The sequence below is a fragment of the Boleophthalmus pectinirostris genome, unplaced genomic scaffold, assembly GCF_026225935.1.
Source record: "Boleophthalmus pectinirostris isolate CB_2022bp ecotype Guang Dong unplaced genomic scaffold, ASM2622593v1 HiC_scaffold_17, whole genome shotgun sequence".
Lineage (NCBI taxonomy): Eukaryota > Metazoa > Chordata > Actinopteri > Gobiiformes > Gobiidae > Boleophthalmus > Boleophthalmus pectinirostris.
In genome coordinates, this window is record NW_026571115.1 from 38854539 (window position 1) to 38877038 (window position 22500).

General features: G+C 44.7%; 3 protein-coding genes and 1 long non-coding RNA gene across 11 annotated transcripts in view; 1 reads left to right on the forward strand and 3 right to left on the reverse strand.

Annotated features, from left to right (window-relative positions):
• rusf1 (RUS family member 1) overlaps positions 1-332 on the reverse strand; it is a 20405-nt gene extending 20073 nt beyond the window's left edge. For 4 of the 8 annotated variants that reach the window (XM_055152495.1, XM_055152496.1, XM_055152494.1 and 1 more), the window contains exon 1: positions 1-328. This exon is cut by the window's left edge and continues 52 nt beyond it. In XM_055152495.1, the coding sequence (XP_055008470.1) occupies positions 1-98 (98 nt within the window). In that variant the 5' untranslated portion in view covers positions 99-328. The other 4 variants (XM_055152492.1, XM_055152493.1, XM_055152491.1 and 1 more) reach the window with 2 other exon arrangements.
• Positions 333-2919: 2587 nt separating this feature from the next.
• LOC110159990 (transmembrane protein 265) lies at positions 2920-11686 on the forward strand. Its single transcript, XM_020924594.2, has 3 exons — positions 2920-3165; positions 10994-11224; positions 11424-11686. The coding sequence occupies exons 2-3, from the start codon at positions 10994-10996 to the stop codon at positions 11580-11582; spliced, it is 390 nt and encodes a 129-aa protein (XP_020780253.1). The 5' UTR covers positions 2920-3165; the 3' UTR covers positions 11583-11686.
• Positions 11609-11938, reverse strand: LOC129408712 (uncharacterized). The gene is made up of 3 exons (XR_008632095.1): positions 11817-11938; positions 11753-11786; positions 11609-11684 (listed from the first exon to the last, which is right to left on the reverse strand). It is a non-coding gene; the product is annotated as an uncharacterized LOC129408712 (long non-coding RNA).
• Positions 11939-20744: 8806 nt separating this feature from the next.
• prr14 (proline rich 14) overlaps positions 20745-22500 on the reverse strand; it is a 1993-nt gene continuing 237 nt past the window's right edge. The window contains exons 1-2 of the mRNA XM_055152749.1: positions 22324-22500; positions 20745-22033 (exon numbers count right to left, since the gene is read on the reverse strand). The exon at positions 22324-22500 is cut by the window's right edge and continues 237 nt beyond it. Of these exons, the coding sequence (XP_055008724.1) occupies positions 21757-22033; positions 22324-22460 (414 nt within the window). The 5' untranslated portion in view covers positions 22461-22500 and the 3' untranslated portion in view covers positions 20745-21756. The remainder of the gene's footprint in view (positions 22034-22323) is intronic.

Genomic DNA, 22500 nt, shown 5'->3' on the forward strand with positions numbered 1-22500 from the left:
TGTCTCCGGATCTCCGCTCCCTCCGCCCGGTAACTCCACACCCCCGCGCTCCCGTAGCGCTCCGAGGCGAGAAGAGGCCCCACGGAGCCCGCAGACATCACGGTCCTGACCCCGGGGACGGAAACACACAACCGGGGACGGTCAGATGACCCCGTGGACGGTGGGGTTGTAGGACGGTGGGGCGGTGGGGTTGTCGGTATTTCACGGGACACGGGGCAGATTGTGATGTTTTTGTGTCGTTTCCGTGTTTTCTATTTGGCGTGATCTGATTGGTCAGTGAGCGGAAGAGGGCGGGAGTTAACGGAGCGCGCTTAGCCCCGCCCCTCGGGCCCCGAAAGTACGTTTCTTTCTTTCTTTTATTTTTATTTATTTCCTTTTTTACAATTTATAATTCATTTATTTTATTCATTTATTATTTTGTTTTTAACTCGAAGTACATTTCTTTTTTTTGATTACTTATTTATTTTAAGCAGAAGTAAGTTTCTTTTTTATTTCTTTCATTTATCTATTTTTGTTTGTTTTGTTTTTAGTTTTTTACCGGAAGTACATTTCTAAGTTTCTAAGACATCCGGGAACGTGCGTCAGACACGTGTCAGCGCGGCGCGTGTACGTCACGTGCGCGGTCCTGTGGTTTAATTAACGATGACGTCATAATTATTAAATGTAATTAAACACGTGTTTTATGTTTTACGTGTTTTACGTGTTTTATGTTTTACGTGAAGCTGCTTTAAACTGTGGGCCTGTAATGCTCCTGACGACCTCCAGGGGGCGAGAGGCGATCAGTTCTATTCACGAACTAAAAACACACGAGCCGTGATTTATTTAAAGAAGGAATTATTTAAATATTTTGTTAAATCTTGAGTTTTAAAAGTGTTTTTGGACTTAAAACAGTCGAGTTATGGATCTGAGTAACATGGAGCTGGTCTAGTCCTGGTCTAGTCCTGGTCTTGGTTTAGTCCTGGTCTAGTCCTGGTTTAGTTCTGGTTTAGTCCTGGTCTAGTCCTGGTCTAGTCCTGGTTTAGTCCTGGTTTAGTCCTGGTCTAGTCTTGGTCTAGTCCTGGTCTAGTCCTGGTCTAGTCCTGGTCTAGTCCTGGTCTAGTCCCTGGTTTAGTCCTGGTCTAGTCTGGTTGGGTCTAGTCTTGGTCTAGTCCTGGTCTTTTTCTAGTCTTCTAGTCTTGGTTTAGTCCTGGTTTTAGTCCTGGTCTAGTCCTGGTTTAGTCCTGGTCCTGGTCTAGTCCTGGTCTAGTCCTGGTCTAGTCCTGGTTTAGTCCTGGTCTAGTCTTGGTCTAGTCCTGGTCTAGTCTTGGTTTAGTCCTGGTTTAGTCCTGGTCTAGTCTTGGTTTAGTCCTGGTTTAGTCCTGGTCTTACAGAGTTCACTCTTCAATATGTATATGTATAGTGAACTCTGGTCTTGAGTCTTGGGTTCAGGGGGTCAGAGGTCAGGGGGATCAGGAGGTTCAGCGGGGTCACAGCGGGGTCACAGTGGGGTCAGAGCGGGGTCAGAGGGGGGTCAGAGTGGGGTCAGAGTGGGGTCACAGTGGGTCAGAGCGGGGTCAGAGTGGGGTCACAGTGGGGTCACAGTGGGGTCAGAGCGGGGTCACAGTGGGGGTCACAGGGGTCAGAGTGGGGTCACAGTGGGGTCACGGTGGGGTCACAGTGGGGTCAGAGCGGGGTCACAGCGGGGTCAGAGTGAGGTCAGAGTGGGGTCACAGCGGGGGTCAGCGGGGTCAGCGGGGTCAGGGGTCAGGTGGGGTCACAGCGGGGTCACAGCGGGGTCAGGGGGTCACAGCGGGGTCAGAGCGGGGTCAGAGGTCAGGGGCAGGACACTGTGGTGAAACGCTGTGATTTCCTGTAAACACTGACACTTTTCTGCTCTGAAACTGAAACAAACGTCTGGGGATTTTTGTTCCTTAAAAAAAGAGAAACGTGTCTGTGGTGACGAGGCCAGAGTCGCCCCGGGGCAGACGGCTCCACTCACGACCACAACAAACAAACAAACAAACAAAACAACAAACATGAAGAGAAGTGTCCTGCTCAAAGGCACAACAACAGAACAGGATTAAAAACACACAACCTGAAGGAAAAACTTTATAGTCCTGGTTTAGTCCTGGTTTAGTCCTGGTTTAGTCCTGGTTTAGTCCTGGTTTAGTCCTGGTTTAGTCCTGGTTTAGTCCTGGTTTAGTCCTGGTTTAGAGTCCTGGTTTAGTCCTGGTTTAGTTCTGGTTTAGTCCTGGTTTAGTCTGGTTTAGGGTTTAGTCCTGGTGGTTTAGTCCTGGTTTAGTCCTGGTTTAGTCCTGGTTTAGTCCTGGTTTAGTCCCTGGTTTAGTCCTGGTTTAGTCCTGGTGGTTTAGTCTTGGTTTAGTCCTGGTTTAGTCCTGGTTTAGTCCTGGTTTAGGGTTTAGACCTGGTTTAGGGTTTTAGTCCTGGTTTAGTCCTGGTTTAGTCCTGGTTTAGTCTGGTTTAGACCTGGTTTAGGGTTTAAGTCCTGGTTTAGTCCTGGTTTAGTCCTGGTTTAGGTTTAGTCCTGGTTTAGTCCTGGTTTAGTCCTGGTTTAGTCCTGGTTTTTAGTCCTGGTTTAGACCTGGTTTAGTCCTGGTTTACCTGGTTTAGTCCTGGTTTAGTCCTGGTTTAGGTTTAGACCTGGTTTAGACCTGGTTTAGTCCTGGTTTAGTCCTGGTTTAAGACCTGGTTTTAGTCCTGGTTTTAGTCCTGGTTTAGTCGGTTTAGACCTGGTTTAGACCTGGTTTAGTCCTGGTTTAGTCCTTGGTTTAGACCTGGTTTAGTCCTGGTTTAGTCCTGGTTTAGTCCTGGTTTAGTCCTGGTGCTTTAGTCCTGGTTTAGACCTGGTTTAGTCCTGGTTTAGTCCCGGTCTGGGGGAGGAGTTTCTTTGGGTGTTTCTCAGTTTCGCTCTCAGGCTTTTCTGTCATTCAACAACTTTTACAGCGACGAGCCTGAACCTGCCCCGGACTCAAACTGGTCTGAGACGGATCTAAAGCTGGACTCAACCTGGACTCAACCTGGACTACACCAAGACCCCACCAGGGACTAAACCAGGGACTAAACCAGGACTAGACCAGGACTAAACAAGGACTAAAAGGTTTGGATTTGTTCTTTTTGTTGCTGAGTGGGAGGATCCGTGGGAACGAGGAGTCAGACCTGCTCAGAGTGAGTGATTTGTTTTTTTTTTAAATGTTCAGAACTAAACCAGGACTAAACTAGAACTAAACCAGGACTAGATCTAAACCTAGACTAAAGCGGGACTGTAAAAGAGACTAATCTGCACAGGAGACTCCTTTGGTAAACCAAGTGACAATTTCAGGTCTCAGCAACAAAATCAACAGAAAGAGTAAACTGAGACTAAACCAGGTCTGAACCAGGTCTGAACCAGGTTTAATCCAGGTCTGAACTGGGTCTAAACCAGGACTAATCCAGGACTAATCCAGGACTAACCAGGACTAACCCGGTCTTTGTGAGAGCAGTTGAACTGAGGTGAGTCTCTGTTGTGAAATCAAGAAACACGACTGTTGCACTTTCAGTTTGTCACAGGAAAAATACAAGAAATCTGTTGGTTTAGTCCTGGTTTAGTCCTGGTCCAGACCTGGTTTAGTCCTGGTCCAGACCTGGGTTCAGTCCGGGTTCCAGTCCGGTTCAGTTCTGGTTCAGTTCTGGTTCAGTTCTGGTTCAGTTCAGGTGTGTTCGTCTGTTTTGTTTACATGAGGCAGTGACATTTCTGTTCTTGTTCAAACCTGTCAGACTTTTACCTCAGGATCAGTATTTCATAGTAGTAGTATTTGTAGTATTTGTAGTATTTGTAGTATTTGTAGTATTTGTAGTAGTAGTAGTAGTAGTAGTAGTAGTAGTAGTAGTAGTAGTAGTAGTAGTAGTAGTAGTAGTAGTAGTAGTAGTAGTAGTAGTAGTAGTAGTAGTAGTAGTAGTAGTAGTAGTAGTAGTAGTAGTAGTAGTAGTAGTAGTAGTAGTAGTAGTAGTAGTAGTAGTAGTAGTAGTAGTAGTAGTAGTAGTAGTAGTAGTAGTAGTAGTAGTAGCAGTAGTAGTAGTAGTAGTAGTAGTAGTAGTAGTAGTAGTAGTAGTAGTAGTAGTAGTAGTAGTAGTAGTCGTAGTAGCAGTAGTAGTAGTAGTAGTAGTAGTAGTAGTAGCAGTAGTAGTAGTAGTAGTAGTCAGTAGTAGTAGTAGTAGTAGTAGTAGTAGTAGTAGCAGTAGTAGTAGTAGTAGTAGTAGTAGTAGTAGTAGTAGTAGTAGTAGTAGTAGTAGTAGTAGTAGTAGTAGTAGCAGTAGTAGTAGTAGTAGTAGTAGTAGTAGTAGTAGTAGTAGTAGTAGTAGCAGTAGTAGTAGCAGTAGTAGTAGTAGTAGTAGTAGTAGTAGTAGTAGTAGTAGCAGTAGTAGTAGTAGTAGTAGTAGTAGTAGTAGTAGTCAGTAGTAGTAGTAGTAGTAGTAGTAGTAGTAGTAGTAGCAGTAGTAGTAGTAGTAGTTAGTAGTAGTAGTAGTAGTAGTAGCAGTAGTAGTAAGTAGTAGTAGTAGTAGTAGTAGTAGTAGTAGTAGCAGTAGTAGTAGTAGTAGCAGTAGTAGTAGTAGTAGTAGTAGTAGTAGTAGTAGAGTAGTAGTAGTAGTAGTAGTAGTAGTAGAGTAGTAGCAGTAGTAGTAGCAGTAGTAGTAGTAGTAGTAGTAGTGTTGACAGTAGTTCTGCGTAGTTGCAGTTGAATAGAAAACCTAAATTTATCTTTGTTTAACAGCAGCGTTTTATCTCGAAAATAAATTCTACAGAAAAACACACAACCCAGGACTAAACCCGGACTAAACAGGTTAACAAAAACAGGACAAACCAGGAACTAAACCACGGTCTAAACCAGGTCTAAACCAGAACCAGGTCAAACTCTAAACAGACTAAACCAGGACTAACAGGTCTAAACCAGACCAAACCAGGACTAAACCAAACTAACCAGGTCTAAACCAGGAATCAGGACTACAATCAGGTCTAAACCAGGTCTAAACCAGGACTCTCTAAGACCAGGACTTAAAACAGGACTAAACAGGTTAAAGGTCCTAAACAGGTCTAAACAGACTAAACCAGGACTAAACCCAGGTCTAAACCAGGTCTACTAAAAACAGGAACTAAAACGGTCTAAACCAAGGTAAACCCAGGTCTAAACCAGGAACTAAACCACCTAAGAGAGAACCAGGACTAACCAGGTCTAAACCAGGACTAACCAAAGACTAACCAGTCTAAACCAGGACTAAAACCAGGACTAAACCAGGACTAAACCAGGACTAAACCAGGACTAAAACCGGACTACAATTAAACCAGGTCTAAACAGACTAAATCGGTCTAAACCAAGACTAAACAGTCTAAACCAGGACTGAAACCAGGTCTAAACAGATTTGTGAAACGTTGTTCGACCGTCACAGTCAGACGTCTGTGGTTTAGAGAAAATCACGACAGACGATGAAAAATAATAAAACTGTGTAAAGTTTTTGTTTCCTGAATTATCAGAACTGACGTTAAACCCACAACTCTACTTATCATGTCTGCGAGCAGTCTGGGTGCCTGGGTCTGGGCTGGGTCTGGGTCTTGTCTTGGTTTGGTTTGGTTCTTGTCTTGGTCTTGGTCTTTGGTCTGGTCTGGGCTCTTTTTGGTCTGGTCTGTCTGTCTGGGTCTGGGTCTGGGTCTGGGTCCTGGGTCTGGGTCTTGGGTTGGTCTTAGTCTCTGGTCTTGGTCTTGGTTGGTCTGATCTGGGTCTGGGTTGGGTTTTCTGGGTCTGGTTTGATTTGTATTGGTCTCTCGGTATTACGGTCGGTAGGACTCCACTAGGGATCTGCGGTCCTAGAGGTACATACGGGCTACAGACTGGGCTCCAAATCTGCGGTCTTGGAAACCTAGACTAGACCTGAGACCAAGGGACAGACCAAGACCTAAGGATCCAACGCAGGGACGGCTCAGATCCCAGACTTCAGACAGGACGTCCAGTACAAGATCAAGACCGGTCTTGGCAGACCCGATACCCCAGACCAGACCGACCAAGACCGCCAGGACTCTGGGTCAGACCCCTGGGCCCAGACCTCTCACGAGGGTCTTGAGCTCTGGGATCATGGGTCTGGTCCGAGGCATCTCGGCGTCTTGGAGGGACTACAGACCCAAGACTAAGATCAGATGGACCCCTAGACCCAGACCTGCATTTGGACGCTCTTGGTCAGACTCGGCCGCGATCGGTTGGGCTTAGAGAAGATCCCTGGGTCTGAGGAGACATACATTGCGCAATCGTATCCGGTCCTAACTGTATCGGATAACGACCCTGACGGTCCTCATAGAGCCCAGACCTCCTGTAGCGGTCTTCGTCTTGGTCTGGTCTGCGTCTTGGTCTCTGAGCTTAGGTCTTAGGTCTTGGCTCATGGGTCTTCGGTCTGGGTTGGGTCCTGGAGGTCATCGGGTCTGGGTCTCGCGAGCCTTCTCAGACTGGTCTTAGGTCTATTGGGTCTTCGGTTTGGTCATGGCGGTCAGGGAGCTCTGGTCAATGACGGGTTTGGTCTATAGGTGACTCGGGTTCCACGGTCATGATGTCTAGGTCTGCCGGTCTGGGTCATGAACCAGGTCTGGGATAGTTAAGGCTCCTGGGTTCTGGTCGATACGGCTCTGGGTCTCATGGGTCACTGGGTCTAGGTTCATCGACAGGTTCTTGGTCTTCGGTCTGTTGCGTAGGATTGGGTCTGCGGTCCTCAGAAGGTTCTGCGGTCCTTCGAGGGATCTGGGTCTAGGTCGGGTTGGATCTAGGGGTTTAGGTCTGGGTCTGGGTTAGGTCTGGGGTCTGGGTTTGGCAGGATCAGGGGGTAGTCTGGGGTCTAGGTCTGGGTCTTATATGGTCTGGCGGTTTGGTCTCGGTCCTTGGTCTGTGGGTCTAACGGTCTACCGGTTTAGCGGTCTGCGGGTCTACCAGGTCTCGGGTCTGGTCGTACTGGTCCTGGGTAGGTCTGAGGCGTCAAATAATATGTGTGGGTACATGAGAGAGATAATAGAAAGAGCAATCATTGAGCCAATCATAAGGCTACAGAAAAGGTCTACCAACGGCATCTCAGGAATATTCAGGAAACCGCCGCTATGACAACGATACGCAGGTACTCTAACACATTAAGAATACTAATGGGACGCTACACTGAAACTCAGAAAAAAGCGGTCTGACGTTCCTATTAAGGTGCTACCCAAGGAGGTCCTAAAAACACAGACAACCGAGTATCAATCGCAGGCGTACTAATAAGCCAGACGTCCTCAAGCAGCGAATAAACCTGACCACACAAAATAAAGCAGTCATAGGCGCTACCTAAAATAAGGAGAATCACAAAACCATATACTGGCAGACTGCAATACCTACAAAGAACACAACCAGAACCGGAGAATCTATAAGCAAGCACACAACCAAAACTAACACAACACAAAAATACCATAAACGCGCAAAAATACAAACTAAAGCCGCACAGGATCAATACTAAAAAAAACAAGACAAACCACGCAACACAGATCTCAAAGAAGAGAAAAACAACCATAAACAAAAAATATCAAAAAAGAGAAAAGGAAAAATATAGAGTAGATAAAACTAAATATAAAAAGAATATAAAAAAGGGGAAGAAAGGGTCACCTGAGGTCAAGTTGGTCTGGGTCTTATAGACCAGAATGTGGTTGAAAAGAAAAATAAAAAAAAAAGACAAAAACAGAATAGTAAAAAATAAAGAAAAAAAGAGAACAGAAAACACAAGAAAATAAAATAACAAAAACCCAAAGAAAAGATAAATAAAAAAAAAAAAAATGTTAAAAAAAAAAAATAAATAAAAAAATAATAAAAAAAACAAAAAAAATAAAAAAAAAAAAAAAAAAAAAAAAAAAAAAATAGGGACATAGCGTAAGAGTATAAACACAAAAAAAAAAAGAGACTATTATCAACACATCCCGCGAGCACACACAAAAAAGATATAATTATCTGAGGAACATATAATATAAATATAGAGATAAATAAAGGGTTCATGGTTCTAGAGGATATAAGAATAATAGACGGTGCAATAAGGTCCTGGGGCATCATACATAATAAGATAGATAGAATATGTGTGAAAACCAGCATAAAGAATAGATATGATAGAGATGAAGCAGAAGAGTGTCGAGATAAGAAACATAAGGATACATAAAATAGATATAAATAGAAAATAATAAGATTATTATAAAAAGTAAATACATCCAATCACACAGTAGATGACAACATCACAACAAATATGATAAATACATAGAAGTTGATGATGCAACTGATTGATGTCAACTATTAATGATGTCACAACTGAGATGTCACTTCTGTATGTAGTGTCCATAGGCTCTCTAGATTTGATGTCACTAGCGTTATTAGGAATGTTTCATCTGGTTTAGACTGATTATGTCGGTTTAGCTGGATAGACGTCATGACTGATGATGTCATTCTTGATTGAAGTCTGTCATTCTGGGATGAATTGTTACTATCAATATGTACATGATTGATGTCATCTGGTGATGTCACACGTGATGATGTCACATCATGGGATGTCTGAGACACTCGATGATTGCTGCACTCTGATTGATGTTCACTTCTGATGTATGTCCTTGTGATGAGTGGTGTAACACCACATATGATGTTCACTTCTGATGACTCGTCACTTCGATGATGATGTACTTCTGTAATGAGTGTCAACTCACTGTGTTCAATTCACTGAGTGATGTACAACTTCTGAGGTGATGTACACAGTGTCTGGTTTATGAGTCGTCACTGGTCTGAGACTGTCACTCTGATGATTGATAAGCTCTGATAGCGTGATTAGTACACTTACCCCCCCTGGTTCATACAGACTCTGATGGATTTCAACTCGGCATAGCATGACTGATACATCACGATGATGTCGTCTGATGATGTCAGTCCTGGTTGATGATGCTCACACGAACCTTGGTTTAGTCCTGGTTTAGACTGGTTAGACCTGATTTAGTCCTGGTTTAGTCCTGGTTTAGCCTGGTTGTCACACTCTGATGATATCACTCTGACTGATGGTCACACTGATGATGATACCACTTGATGATGTGCACAACATAGGTGTCACTAACGTATGATGCTCTACTGTTCTGATGATGGTCACACTGATGACTGTCACACATGGTATTGAAGTCACTGGCTTAGATCGCACCGGGTACACTCTTGATGATGTACTCTGATGATGTCACTCGGGTGAACTGATAGCTTGTACGTCTGATGATTGTCACATTCATGGGTGGGTCCCACTCTTTGGATATTAGTGTTCCATTGGTGTTTCACTCTGGAACTGATGTTTCACTGCTGATTTTATTTGGATCACTTCATGGTCGACACTGATGATGTCACTGTTCTGATGGGACCTGTGTTTTCACAACCGGAATGCACTGTCTCGGGCTTGATTGTAGGCTCTTCGATGCATTGTCTATCTATGATGAATAGCTCACGCATTTGTATCTACTGATTTATCTGATGGTTTTAGGTCACTCCCTGATGATGTCACTAGGTGATTTAATGATTGATCTTCAGGAATGGGATGTTTAATCAGCTTCCTCGTAGAGTGATTTGTATGGGGACACATAGGTTGTTCATACCGGGTGATGTTTAGATAACCCTCTCTTGGAGTGATGTCATATACTACTGTGTGATGTCGACACTTGATTGAATGTCCTGGTTCTGAGTGACTCCTGTGTCAAAACTTGATATGAATCTGGTCTTTACTGATCGATGATGTCATTTAGCTCACTCACTGATGGTGCACATCATATAGGTCTCCATGCGTTGGATAGACTGTTACGGGTTTTAGGCCCTCGGTGATTTGATGATCACAGTCCTGGCGATTTGAATGTGGACTTTCCCGTGATTGTATTGTCATGCCTGGTTTAGACGCTGGGTTTGGTCTGGTTTTAACGGATGAACGCTCACACAATAGCTGATGTACACTGATGATATCACTCTGATGATGTTCACCTTGAGTGTCGACTCTGGATTGTATGTTCAGACTGGAATAGATTGTGTGTCACTTTAGACCTGGTTTAGTCTGGTTAGTCCTGGTTTTAGACCTGGTTTAAAGTCTGGTTTAGTCCTGGTCTGATGATTTGGTCGGTCCATTGGCTCTGATGAGACTGCTCACACATGGTTGTCACGCTCCTGAAGATTGATGTTACTTCTCTGATGACGTCCGCGGGAAAATCTGTTCAAAATTCCACTCATTGACAGAATATTTTTTCTGAAACTTTAAACACGATTTTAACAAATAAAATGTTTTCTTAAATTTGTATTGTCACATCATGAGATAATTAACTGAGAACTGAAAGGACTAACCAGGACTAACCAGGAAAGGACCAGGACTAACCAGGACTAAACAGGCTGACCAGGATAAACCAGGACTGGACCAGGACTAACCAGGACTAGACAGGACTAGACCAGGACTAAAACCAGGACTAAGGACTAACAGGACTAGACCAGGACTAGACTAGGACTAAACCAGGAAAACAGGACTACCAGGACTAAACCAGGACTAGGACTAACCAGGACTAAACTAAACCAGGACTGGAGGACTAAACAGGACTAAACCAGGACTGGACCAGGACTAAACCAGGACTGGGACTAAACCAGGACTAAACCAGGACTGAACCAGGACTAAACCACTTCTAAACCAGGTCTAAACCAGGACTAAACCAGGGACTGAACCAGGACTAAACCAGGACTGAACCAGGACTAAACCACTTCTAAACCAGGACTAAACCAGGACTGAACCAGGACTGGACCAGGACTAAAACAGAACTAAACCAGGACTAAACCTAAAAGTTCTACAGTTTGTAAAGTTTCTAAAGTTTCTGTAGGTTCTTGAGGTTCTGTTCCGCGGGCCTCACGTTCACCGTTCACCGTTTACCGTTTAGTCGTTTAGTCGTTTACCGTTTAGTCGTTCATGTTCTTGGTGTTTCCGTCAGATGCCCTGGACGGGGGACGAGGACGTGGGGGAGGTGATCATCGGTCCGGGCTCGGGTCACGAGTCCGAGGACCCGGAGGACCCGAGGGACCCGAAGGACCCGAGCTCCCGTCGCCGGGGGGGACGACTCCGGGGCTGTTGCCGCGACGATCACTACAGACGCCTGTCAATCATCAGCATCGTGTGCGGCCTGTCGTGTGTCGGGATCATCGCCCTCAAGTACTCCGTCAAGGTGCGCCCCTGTCACTGTCCCTGTCACCTGCCCTGCCCTGTCTGTCCCTGTCCCTGTCTCTTGTCCCTGTCTCTTGTCCCTGTCTCCTGTCCCTGTCTCTTGTCCCTGTCCCTGTCTCTGTCCCTGTCCCTGTCTCCTGTCCCTCTGTCTTGTCCCTGTCTCTGTCCCTGTCCTAAAGACGTTGTGTTTTGTCTTCCAGGCCAAAGAGCGTCAGAGACATGATCCGGTCGCCGCCGCTGTTTTCGCCCAAAAGGCCAAAAAGTGGAGCATCGTGTCGATCGTGTGTCTGTTCGCTCTGCTCGCCGCCGCGCCCGTCCTCATGGCGCTCGTCTCCTACCTCGCCACATTAAAAGACTGAACCTCACGCACGCTTTTATTTTGGAGGCTGAGACCTGGACCAAACTGAGACCTGGATCAAACTGAGACCTGGACCGGACCGAGACCTGGACCAGACCGAGACCTGGACCGAGACCTGGACCGGACCTGGACCGGACCGAGACCTGGACCGGACTGAGACCTGGACCAGACCTGGACCAAACTGAGACCTGGACCAGACCGAGACCTGGACCAAACTGAGACCTGAGACCGAGACCTGGACCAGACCGAGACCTGGACCAGACCGACAGGGACCGAACTTGTTTTTTTTTTGAACAAATGCACTTCAAGTTGAAAAGTTTGTTACTTTTATTTTGCCATGACAGAGCACTGCATGTTCTGTGTGTGTGCGTGTGTCTCTTGTGTGTGTGTGTTTGTGTGTGTGTGTGTGTGTGTGTGTGTGTCTGTGTTGTGTGTGTATAGTTTGCGTGTTCTCTGTGTGTGTGTGTGTGTGTAGTTTGCTTGTTCTGTGTGTTTATAAAGTAAAAGGTCAAAGGTCGTGGGTGAAACAGTCAAATTCCTGTTGTGGATTTGGAGATAAACTCGCCTCTCGATGTTTAAACGAGCTCCAGACGATGTAAACACCACCAACGTTTATTAATGCTCCACTCTGGAATTTTCCTGCACTGCCGCCTGCTCATCTTCATGATGTCACTGTCCTGGAATGTTCCTGAGTGCAGCTTTAAAGCCAAAAATAAACTCCAATAAAAGCCTGGGTTTTTTCCACTGAGGATTTGTTACTCGCCCCAAACACACAACACACACACACACACACACACACACACACACACACACACACACACACACACACACACACACACACACACACACACACACACACACACACACACACACACACACACACACACACACACACACACACACACACACACACACACACACACACACACACACACACACACACACACACACACACACACACACAGACACACACACACACACACACACACACACACACAGACACACACACACACACACAGACACACACACACAGACACACACACACACACACACACACACACACACACACACACACACACACACACACACACACACACACACACACACACACACACACACACACACACACACACACACACACACACACACACACAGACACACACACACAGAGCTCGCCCCTCCACAGACCTGACTCTGATTCTGCCTCCGGTTTGTTTCCGTGGAAATGTTTCTTGGAGAGAATATTCCACACTGTGACATGAAGAACATTCTCCAAGGAAACAGAAAGTGACAGAATATCACTTTAAACGTAGATGAGCAGGTTACAGGTCAGATCCGTGGAGAGGCGAGCTCAGTACAGTGTGTTTGTGTTAAAATCACAGGTTTAGGTCATTTTCTCCAGAGAAAAGTTTTCTGATGTAAATAAAATAAATAAAATAAAGTGACCAGAGTCTGAAAAACACACAGCTCCAGTTTCTTCTTTTCTTCTTGTTGTTTGTTGTGGTTCAGTCCAGACGCAGATCTGACTCGGTTCAGTCTCATTAAAGACACAGTTCAGCTTCTTGTGTCACAATTAGAGACATAACGATAAACGATATAAAACCGACTCGTTGGATTCTGGTGTCGTGACTCGATGTTCGTGTCGGTGGATCCAGTCGAGTCGCTCCAGGTCTCTGTGTCGTTTGTTTTGGTAGAGAGGGAGGAGCCTCGTACTGTCTCTGCAGGAGGAGGGGGCAGAGTGGGAGGAGCCTCGTACTGTTTTATTATTAAAATCTAAAACACCGAGAAACTCTGCTCTGAATTTACCTGAAGAAAAATAAACTCCAACTGTCCACGAGTGTGTGTAATGTGTAGTGTGTAATGTGTAGTGTGTAATGTGCAGTGTGTAATGTGCAGTGTGTAAAGTGCAGTGTGTAATGTGTAGTGTGTAAAGTGTAGTGTGTAATGTGTGTGTGTAAAGTGCAGTGTGTAATGTGTAGTGTGTAAACTGTTGTGTGTAGTGTGTTATTTGTGTGTAATGTATAGTGTGCAGTGTGTGTAAGTGTAGTGTGTAATGTGTAGTGTGTAATGTGTAGTGTGTAGTGTGTAATGTGTAGTGTGTGTAAAACTGTTGTGTGTAGTGTGTATTGTGTGTAATGTGTGTGCAGTGGATTGTGTGTAATGTAAGTGTAGTGTGTAATGTGTAGTGTGTAATGTGCAGTGTGTAAAGTGCAGTGTGTAAAGTGCAGTGTGTAAAGTGCAGTGTGTAAAGTGTAGTGTGTAAAGTGTAGTGTGTAAAGTGTAGTGTGTAAAGTGTTGTGTGTAAAGTGTTGTGTGTAAAGTGTTGTGTGTGTAAAGTGTTGTGTGTGTGTAAAGTGTTGTGTGTGTGTAAAGTGTTGTGTGTTAAAGTGTTGTGTGTGTAAAGTGTTGTGTGTGTAAAGTGTGTGTGTAAAGTGTGTGTGAAAAGTGTAGTGTGTGTAAAGTGTAGTGTGTGGTAAAGTGTAGTGTGTAAAGTGTAGTGTGTGTGTAAAGTGTGTGTGTAAAGTGTAGTGTGTAAAGTGTAGTGTGTAACGTGTAGTGTGTGTGTGTGTAAAGTGTTGTGTGTGTGTGTAGTGTAGTGTGTAAAGTGTAGTGTGTAAAGTGTAGTGTGTAAAGTGTAGTGTGTAAAGTGTGTGTAAAGTGTTGTGTGTAAAGTGTTGTGTGTGTAAAGTGTGTGTGTAAAGTGTGTGTGTGTGTAAAGTGTAGTGTGTATAGTGTAGTGTGTATAGTGTAGTGTGTATAGTAGTGTGTATAGTGTAGTGTGTATAGTGTAGTGTGTAAAGTGTAGTGTGTAACGTGTAGTGTGTAAAAGTGTTGTGTGTAAAGTGTGTGTGTAAAGTGTGTGTGTAAAGTGTGTGTAAAGTGTTGTGTGTAAAGTGTAGTGTGTAAAGTGTAGTGTGTAAAGTGTAGTGTGTAAAGTGTTGTGTGTAAAGTGTTGTGTGTAAAGTGTTGTGTGTAAAGTGTTGTGTGTGTAAAGTGTGTGTGTAAAGTGTGTGTGTGTGTAAAGTGTGTGTGTGTGTAAAGTGTAGTGTGTAAAGTGTAGTGTGTATAGTGTAGTGTGTATAGTGTAGTGTGTAAAGTGTAGTGTGTAAAGTGTTGTGTGTAAAGTATTGTGTGTAAAGTGTGTGTAAAGTGTGTGTGTGTAAAGTGTGTGTGTAAAGTGTAGTGTGTAAAGTGTAGTGTGTAAAGTGTAGTGTGTAAAGTGTAGTGTGTAAAGTGTAGTGTGTAAAGTGTTGTGTGTAAAGTGTTGTGTGTAAAGTGTTGTGTGTAAAGTGTTGTGTGTGAAAAGTGTGTGTGTAAAGTGTGTGTGTAAAGTAAAGTGTTGTGTGTAAAGTGTAGTGTGTAAAGTGTTTGTGTAAGTGTTGTGTGTAAAGTGTTGTGTGTAAAGTGTTGTGTGTAAAGTGTTGTGTGTAAAGTGTTGTGTGTGTGTAAAGTGTGTGTAAAGTGTTGTGTGTAAAGTGTTGTGTGTAAAGTGTGTGTGTGTAAAGTGTGTGTAAAGTGTTGTGTGTAAAGTGTTGTGTGTGTGTAAAGTGTTGTGTGTGTAAAAGTGTTGTGTGTAAAGTGTTGTGTGTAAAGTGTTGTGTGTAAAGTGTTGTGTGTAAAGTGTTGTGTGTGTGTGTTTCATTAACATCAGTGTTTTTATTTTTTACTCATTAGTTTGTTTTTTAATCGATTCGATATCGTGACTGGTGTCTGGAGCCTCGTATCGAATCGTGGGGAAACTGAATCGCTGCGTCTCTGGTCAGAAGGAAAAAATAAAACCAGATAAAGGTGAAGGTGAAAGGTCAGAGGTCAGAGGTCAGGGTGAGTTTGTGCAGGTGAACAAAGTGAAACTCGTGTTGTTGTTGTTGTTTTTTGGTTTAATACGTCGTTATATTTATTGAACTGTAAAAACTAAACACCATTTAAAAATCCAGATCATTTACACACGAGCCCAGCGCTTCTCCGCCGGAACAACCCACATTTACAAAACTCACACGGACATTTACACGGACGCGCGGAGGAGAAACACGCCAGAAACAAACAGGAAGTACAGAAAAGGCTCGTCTGAAAAGCGTCTGAAATCCTCCGGACGAGTTTTTCCTCAGCGTCGCCCGAATCCGAAGCAAAACTCGACAATAAATAACTTCATCAGACGGTAGAAAAAACAGCGCGGGAATTCAGCACGGACACGAGGACGGAGGAGGAGGAGAGCGCGAGGACGAGGAGACGACGACGGGACGGAAAACACCGAGACTCTGCGGCCGACGTCGTCCACATTCATCCACGACGAGACGCTAACCGGAGGCACCGCTCTGTCTGACGCTTCACCACTTTAAATCCAACCCGACCGAAAAGAACTCAATCTGCGCTGTTTTTGCTTTTTTTTTTTTTTTTGGTCTGGAATGTTCCGCAGTGTGGCATTAAACCTTTCCATCTCCATGGAGACCAAACCCGGACAGAGTTACGGGTTAGATCTGCGGAGAGGCACCTGTTTTTCTCTGGGGATTTTTGAGCTCTAAAATCACTTTTACTTGAAAAAACGTGAAAGAGCAGCTGATTAATGTTGCACTGCGGAACATTCCAGACACAGTGACGACGTCTCCACGGAAACGAGCAGCGACAGAACCCAAACAGCAAAAGTAACGCAGTGCAGCTTTAAGTTCCTCTCGAGTAACACGAGAGTCACAGTCGCAGCTCAGGACTCGTCACGGGAAAATGAAAAATTTGTTGCTGCTGAACATTCTACCCTAGACATACACGCTGAACACCCCCGGCACGATGACGCCGCAAAAGTATCGGCACAGAGACTAGAATTTCCCGATATCGTTCTGGATTTGAGTCGTTTTGAAGTAAAATTTTCCGATATAGTTTCCCATTTTCAAGGCGATTGTTTTGGGTCAGAGGAACGGACGATTTTCCCGACGCGGACGGACGATCGACTCGCTTAAAAACGAACGACGAAAACAGAGTCGCCTACAAATCAAACGACTGAAATCATTTTGAACTTTAAGTCATTTTAACTTAAATCTTTAAATAGTAATAGTAGTGATTTCGAAGTATTGAAAATTCTTGATTCTCGTGCAAAAAAAACAACTTGGATCCGTTTTGTTTGAGGCTCAGGGTTCAGCCCCGTGGTTCAGGAAGTCCATTTCCCATTCGATTTTCTCAGACTTTCAGAATAAAAGCTCCAAGAGAATTCATGTATAATTCGTTCATTCGTTTTTCAAAATAAAACCAAAAATGTGAATATTTTCTTCATTATTTGTTTCCAAAGCCAAAATGAAAACAGATAATGAGTCGTTTTTTCAGTTTTAGATTTTGTGTTTAAAAGAAAAACGGAAAAAATGGATAACGGATAAAAGACTGAACCAGGACTGAACCAGGACTGAACCAGGACTGAACCAGGACTGAACCAGGACTGAACCAGGACTGAGTGTCAGGACCGGGACTGAGATCTGGACCAGGCCAGGACTGAGACTGGAACTGAGACCGGTTCAGTCTTGATTTAGTCCTGGTTTAGTCCTGGTTTAGTCCTGGTTTAGTCCTTAGTCCTGTTCAGTCCTGGTTTAGTCCTGGTTTAGTCCTGGTTCAGTCCTGGTTCAGTCCTGGTTCAGTCCTGGTTTAGTCCTGGTAGTCCAGTCCTGGTTCAGTCCTGGTTCAGTCCATCAGTCATCCGTTTTTTCCATTTTTCATTTCCGTTTTTTCCATTTTTCATTTAAACACAAAATCAAAAACTGAAAAAATTAATCATCTGTTTTTTTCCATTTTGGTTTTGGAGACAAATAATAAAGAAAATAGTCGGGGGTTTTTTTCGTTTTATTTGTCGTTTTATTTTTATCTGTTTCCAAAACTTTATAAACCACCAAATCACTAAAAAATTTTCTGAATTTTGTCTGTTTTAAGTCGAGAAAGCACAATTTAAAAACTCTTAACAGAATTTTCTAAAAGTTCATGGGAAAAACGAACGGAAAATTAACTTTTTACCGACCAGACTGAGACTGTTGAGCTCCGTTGGTTCGATATTGCGATACTCGCCAAGAGCATAACACGGTATCGTATTGAAAATATCGCTACTACTACTTCAAAAAATAAAATAAAAATACTGTGTGGATAGGTTTGAGGTTTTAGGTTTGTGTTTTTTGTGGTCGCGGTGGCGTCGCGCTCTCCTCTCTCCAGTTCATTATTGCATTGTTTTGTTTGTGGTTTTCTTTACAAAACGGTTCGGGGTTTTGTGCGTCGTTTTCGCCTTCACTCGATTCGGCGTCTACAAAAACAAAACAAAAAATGACACAAATCTGAACGGGTTTTTAAGGCTTTACAGCGAAGGCCCGGATATTTACACACGACTTTAAACGAGAAAACGGCTCCTCTAGAATCATTTGTACAAAGTTTTATTTTTATTTTTTTTTACACAAACGAGCTGCACGAAACGAACGTTAAAACTCCTACATTTCGCTTCGGTGCGGTTTTTCAAATACGTCTTATTTACATTCATTTACACTCAGCTGGAAATACTTAAGCAGCTAAAATCAGGCTAAAAACAATAGCTGCCGGCACTGGAGTCACACGGAGGATGAAACCATTTTCTGATTTGGTCTAACGTCGTTTCCTCGTCACAAACAAACCTGGAGAAGTTTTTTTTTTTGTTTCATTCACACACATTTATCGCACAAACCTCCACATTTAGGCTGAAGGGTTCGTGTAACATTTGAACTTTTGAATTTCAATTAAGACACAAAAACAATAAAATGGGAAAAACCTGGACAGAGTTACAGGTCGGATCTGCGGAGAGGCGACGCCCCTCACCGTCAGAACACCTGTTTTTCTCTCGATTTTTGAGCTCTAACATGACGTTTACTTGAATAAATGTAACTGCTTAATGTCGCACTGCGGAACATTCCAGAGAGTCCCTCTCGAATAACACGTCACAGTCAGTCGCAGCTCGGACTCGTCGCGGGAAAATAAAAATTTTGTTGCTGCGTCACCACGGTAACTGCTGCACTTTCTTCCCTAGACGTACACGTAGAACGCCCCCGGCACAATGACGCCGCAAAGTATCGGCACCGAGACTAGAATTTCCCAAGATCGTTCTGGATTTGAGTCGTTCCGCAGTCAAATTTTCAATATAATTTTCCGTTTTCAAGGCGACGGATTCCGAGCTCTATTTCCAATATTTAATTTAAAGTTTATTTCTTGCTCTTTTTTGCTACTTATTTAGAATTTGTTATTATTATTTAGAATTTATTACCATTTATATTTTTTATTATATTTGTTATTATATTGATGATGTGACTCCTGAGTCCAAATCATTTCCCTCGTGGATCAATAAAGTTTGTCTAAGTTTAAAGTTTCATCGTGACAATTTCAAACAGTTTTTCCATTTTATTTATTTATTTATTTCGTTCTTAATTGAAATTCAAAAAGAATGAACGTTACACGGACCTGAGTTTTTCTCTTTAACGTGTTTTTGCATCTCAAAGAGTCAATTTTATGTGAAACTTTACGGTAGTTTGACCCAGAATGATCCGAAAAAGAGTTGTGAAGACGAGTGGACTTTAAAAACCCAGAGGACCATTTACGGGCGACCACCTGATGACATCACAAGGGGGGAGACAAATGTGTGTGAACGAAACGAAACAAAACACAAGGTCTGATTCTGAGGAGGACGGGACGTTAGAGCAGCGTTAAAGCCCCACTGCGGGACATCGTGTGACGTCAGAACAGAACGTGACGTGAGCAGAATCTGGGAGTTTTAAAAAGAACGACATTCAGAGGTGTCGGACGAGGCGACGAGGCGCCGGACGAGGCGCCGAGGCGTCGGACGAGGCGCCGGACGAGGCGTCGGACGAGGCGTCGTGCGTCTGCGTAGGCGTCTGCGTCTGCGTAGGCGCCTGTGGAGCGTGGAGAGAAAAGTAGCTGCCGCCGCACAAGAAAAAAAACGAGTCTGAACAAATAAAAACGATGAAAATGAAACGAATAAATGCGTCTGTGATCGAAGGCCGAGGAGCTGCTCTCGTGAAACCTGGAACCGACCAGAACCAAGACAAGAACCAAGACCAGGTCAGAGGGACACGATCGGTTTAAGGACGAGGCTCCAACACAAACAACAGAAGATCTCCTCTGAAACAGCAGAAGATCTCCCCTGAAACAGCAGAAGATCTCCTCTGAAACAGCAGAAGATCTCCCCTGAAACAGCAGAAGATCTCCTCTGAAACAACAGAAGATCTCCTCTGAAACAGCAGAAGATCTCCTCTGAAACAGCAGAAGATCTCCTCTGAAACAGCAGAAGATCTCCCCTGAAACAGCAGAAGATCTCCTCTGAAACAGCAGAAGATCTCCTCTGAAACAGCAGAAGATCTCCTCTCTGAAACAACAGAAGATCTCCTCTGAAACAGCAGAAGATCTCCTCTGAAACAGCAGAAGATCTCCTCTGAAACAGCAGAAGATCTCCTCCTCTGAAACAGCAGAAGATCTCCTCTGAAACAGCAGAAGATCTCCTCTGAAACAGCAGAAGATCTCCTCTGAAACAACAGAAGATCTCCTCTGAAACAGCAGAAGATCTCCTCTGAAACAGCAGAAGATCTCCTCTGAAACAGCAGAAGATCTCCTCTGAAACAGCAGAAGATCTCCTCCTGAAACAGCAGAAGATCTCCTCTGAAACAACAGAAGATCTCCTCTGAAACAGCAGAAGATCTCCTCTGAAACAGCAGAAGATCTCCTCTGAAACAGCAGAAGATCTCCTCTGAAACAGCAGAAGATCTCCTCTGAAACAGCAGAAGATCTCCTCTGAAACAACAGAAGATCTCCTCTGAAACAGCAGAAGATCTCCTCTGAAACAGCAGAAGATCTCCCCTGAAACAGCAGAAGATCTCCTCTGAAACAGCAGAAGATCTCCTCTGAAACAGCAGAAGATCTCCTCTGAAACAGCAGAAGATCTCCTCTGAAACAGCAGAAGATCTCCTCTGAAACAGCAGAAGATCTCCTCTGAAACAGCAGAAGATCTCCTCTGAAACAGCAGAAGATCTCCTCTGAAACAGCAGAAGATCTCCTCTGAAACAGCAGAAGATCTCCTCTGAAACAGCAGAAGATCTCCTCTGAAACAGCAGAAGAAAACAGATCTCCTCTGAAACAGCAGAAATCAGAAGATCTCCTCTGAAACAGCAGAAGATCTCCTCTGAAACAGCAGAAGATCTCCTCTGAAACAGCAGACGATCTCCTCGTGTTTTTGTGAGAACGTTTGGACTTCATGATCGTCTGAAGCTCTTTTGAAGTCGTTGACCTCTGACCCCAGGAGAACACGAAAGCAGCGGAACCTGAAATGAAGCAGAACTCACCGGAACATTCTCCGGTGGGCTCAGAAAGTAGCACTGTTGCCATGGCGATTACACAGTTTAAATTAAATATTACATCTTCTGAACAAACGTCAAAAGTCCTCAAGATGGCGCCCGTCGAAAAGGCCCGAGAACACAGGCGGGACCGAGTTTAGTCCTGATGTAGACCGAGTTCAGTCCTGATGAAGACCGGGTTCAGTCCTGATGAAGACCGGGTTCAGTCCTGATGAAGACCGGGTTCAGTCCTGATGAAGACCGGGTTCAGTCCTGATGTAGACCGGGTTCAGTCCTGATGTAGACCGGGTTCAGTCCTGATGAAGACCGGGTTCAGTCCTGATGTAGACCGGGTTCAGTCCTGATGAAGACCGAGTTTAGACCAAGTTTAGTGTAGGCCAAATTTAGTCCTGATGTAGACCTGATGTGGTTTAGTTCTGATGTAGACCAGGTTTAATGCAGGTTTAGTTCACATTTTACTCAAGCACTGGTTTAGTCCTAGTCCAGGTCCTAGTCCAGGTCCTAGTCCAGGTCCTAGTCCAGGTCCTAGTCCAGGTCCTAGTCCAGGTCCTGGAGTGAGTGCAGCCCAGACTCGTCCTTTCTTCCAGAGCTTTTTATTGGAGTGTCTGAACGCTCGGAGAATGGTGATTACAGTTGGACTAAACGTGGCGCCGGTTGCCGTGGCGACCAACCTCAGCAGATACACGTATAAATAACCCCCTGGACTCTCGCCACATTAAACTCCGCCCCTCAGGTCTCCTTTATTCCCCCGCTCTCGCTCTTCCGCAGCGTGTCCTTCGTTCCCGCGGCGTGTCCTTCGTTCCCGCGGCGTGTCCTTCGTTCCCGCGGTCAGCTGTAGTTGTGGGCGAGCCACGCCGCCAGCTGCTCCAGTTTGGCGCAGAGCAGAGAGTCGGGGTCGGACGCCAGCGCCGGCTCCTCCCTGTTGCCGCGGCGTTTCCTGGAGATGGCGGCGTTGGCTTTGGCCGCTCCCACCAGAGGTTTCTTGGGTCGTCGAGATTCTCCGAGCTCCGGGAACTCCAGGAAACGCTTGACCCGCTTCTGCCCGCACCAGGCCTCGGCGCCGTTTTTACGACTCAGAGGAGCTTCAAAGATCGTCTCCAGACGACTGAAAACACACACAAAAAACACACACACAGCGGTTAGAATAAAGGGTCGAAGGAGAGACGGAGGAGAGATGGAAGAGAGAAGGATTAGGGAAGGAGGAGAGATGAAGGAGAGGTGGAGAAGAGGAGAGATGGAGGAGTGATGAGGAGAAATGAAGGAGATGGAGAAGAGACGGAGAAGAGGAGAGGTTGAAGAGAGATGAAGGAGAGATGGAGGAGAGGAGAGGTTGAAGAGAGATGGAGGAGAGATGGAGGAGAGAGGTGGAGGTCAGAGGTCGGATGTAGTGAGCACCTTTCCGGGGGTTTGCTGAAGTTCTTGTTGGTGTAGATCTCCTCCAGACTGAACTCCTTCTTCTTGACCCTGAGGAGAAACAGACGGACGGACAGACGGAGAGATGAACAGACGGAGACATGAACAGACGGAGACATGAACAGACGGAGAGATGAACAGACGGAGACATGAACAGAC

Bases quoted from the DNA above. Each gene is read 5' to 3' on its own strand.
- LOC110159990 (XM_020924594.2), top strand. From the start codon at position 10,994: ATGCCCTGGACGGGGGACGAGGACGTGGGGGAGGTGATCATCGGTCCG. The intron at 11,225-11,423 runs GTGCGCCCCTGT...TTTGTCTTCCAG, and splicing joins CCCTCAAGTACTCCGTCAAG to GCCAAAGAGCGTCAGAGACA.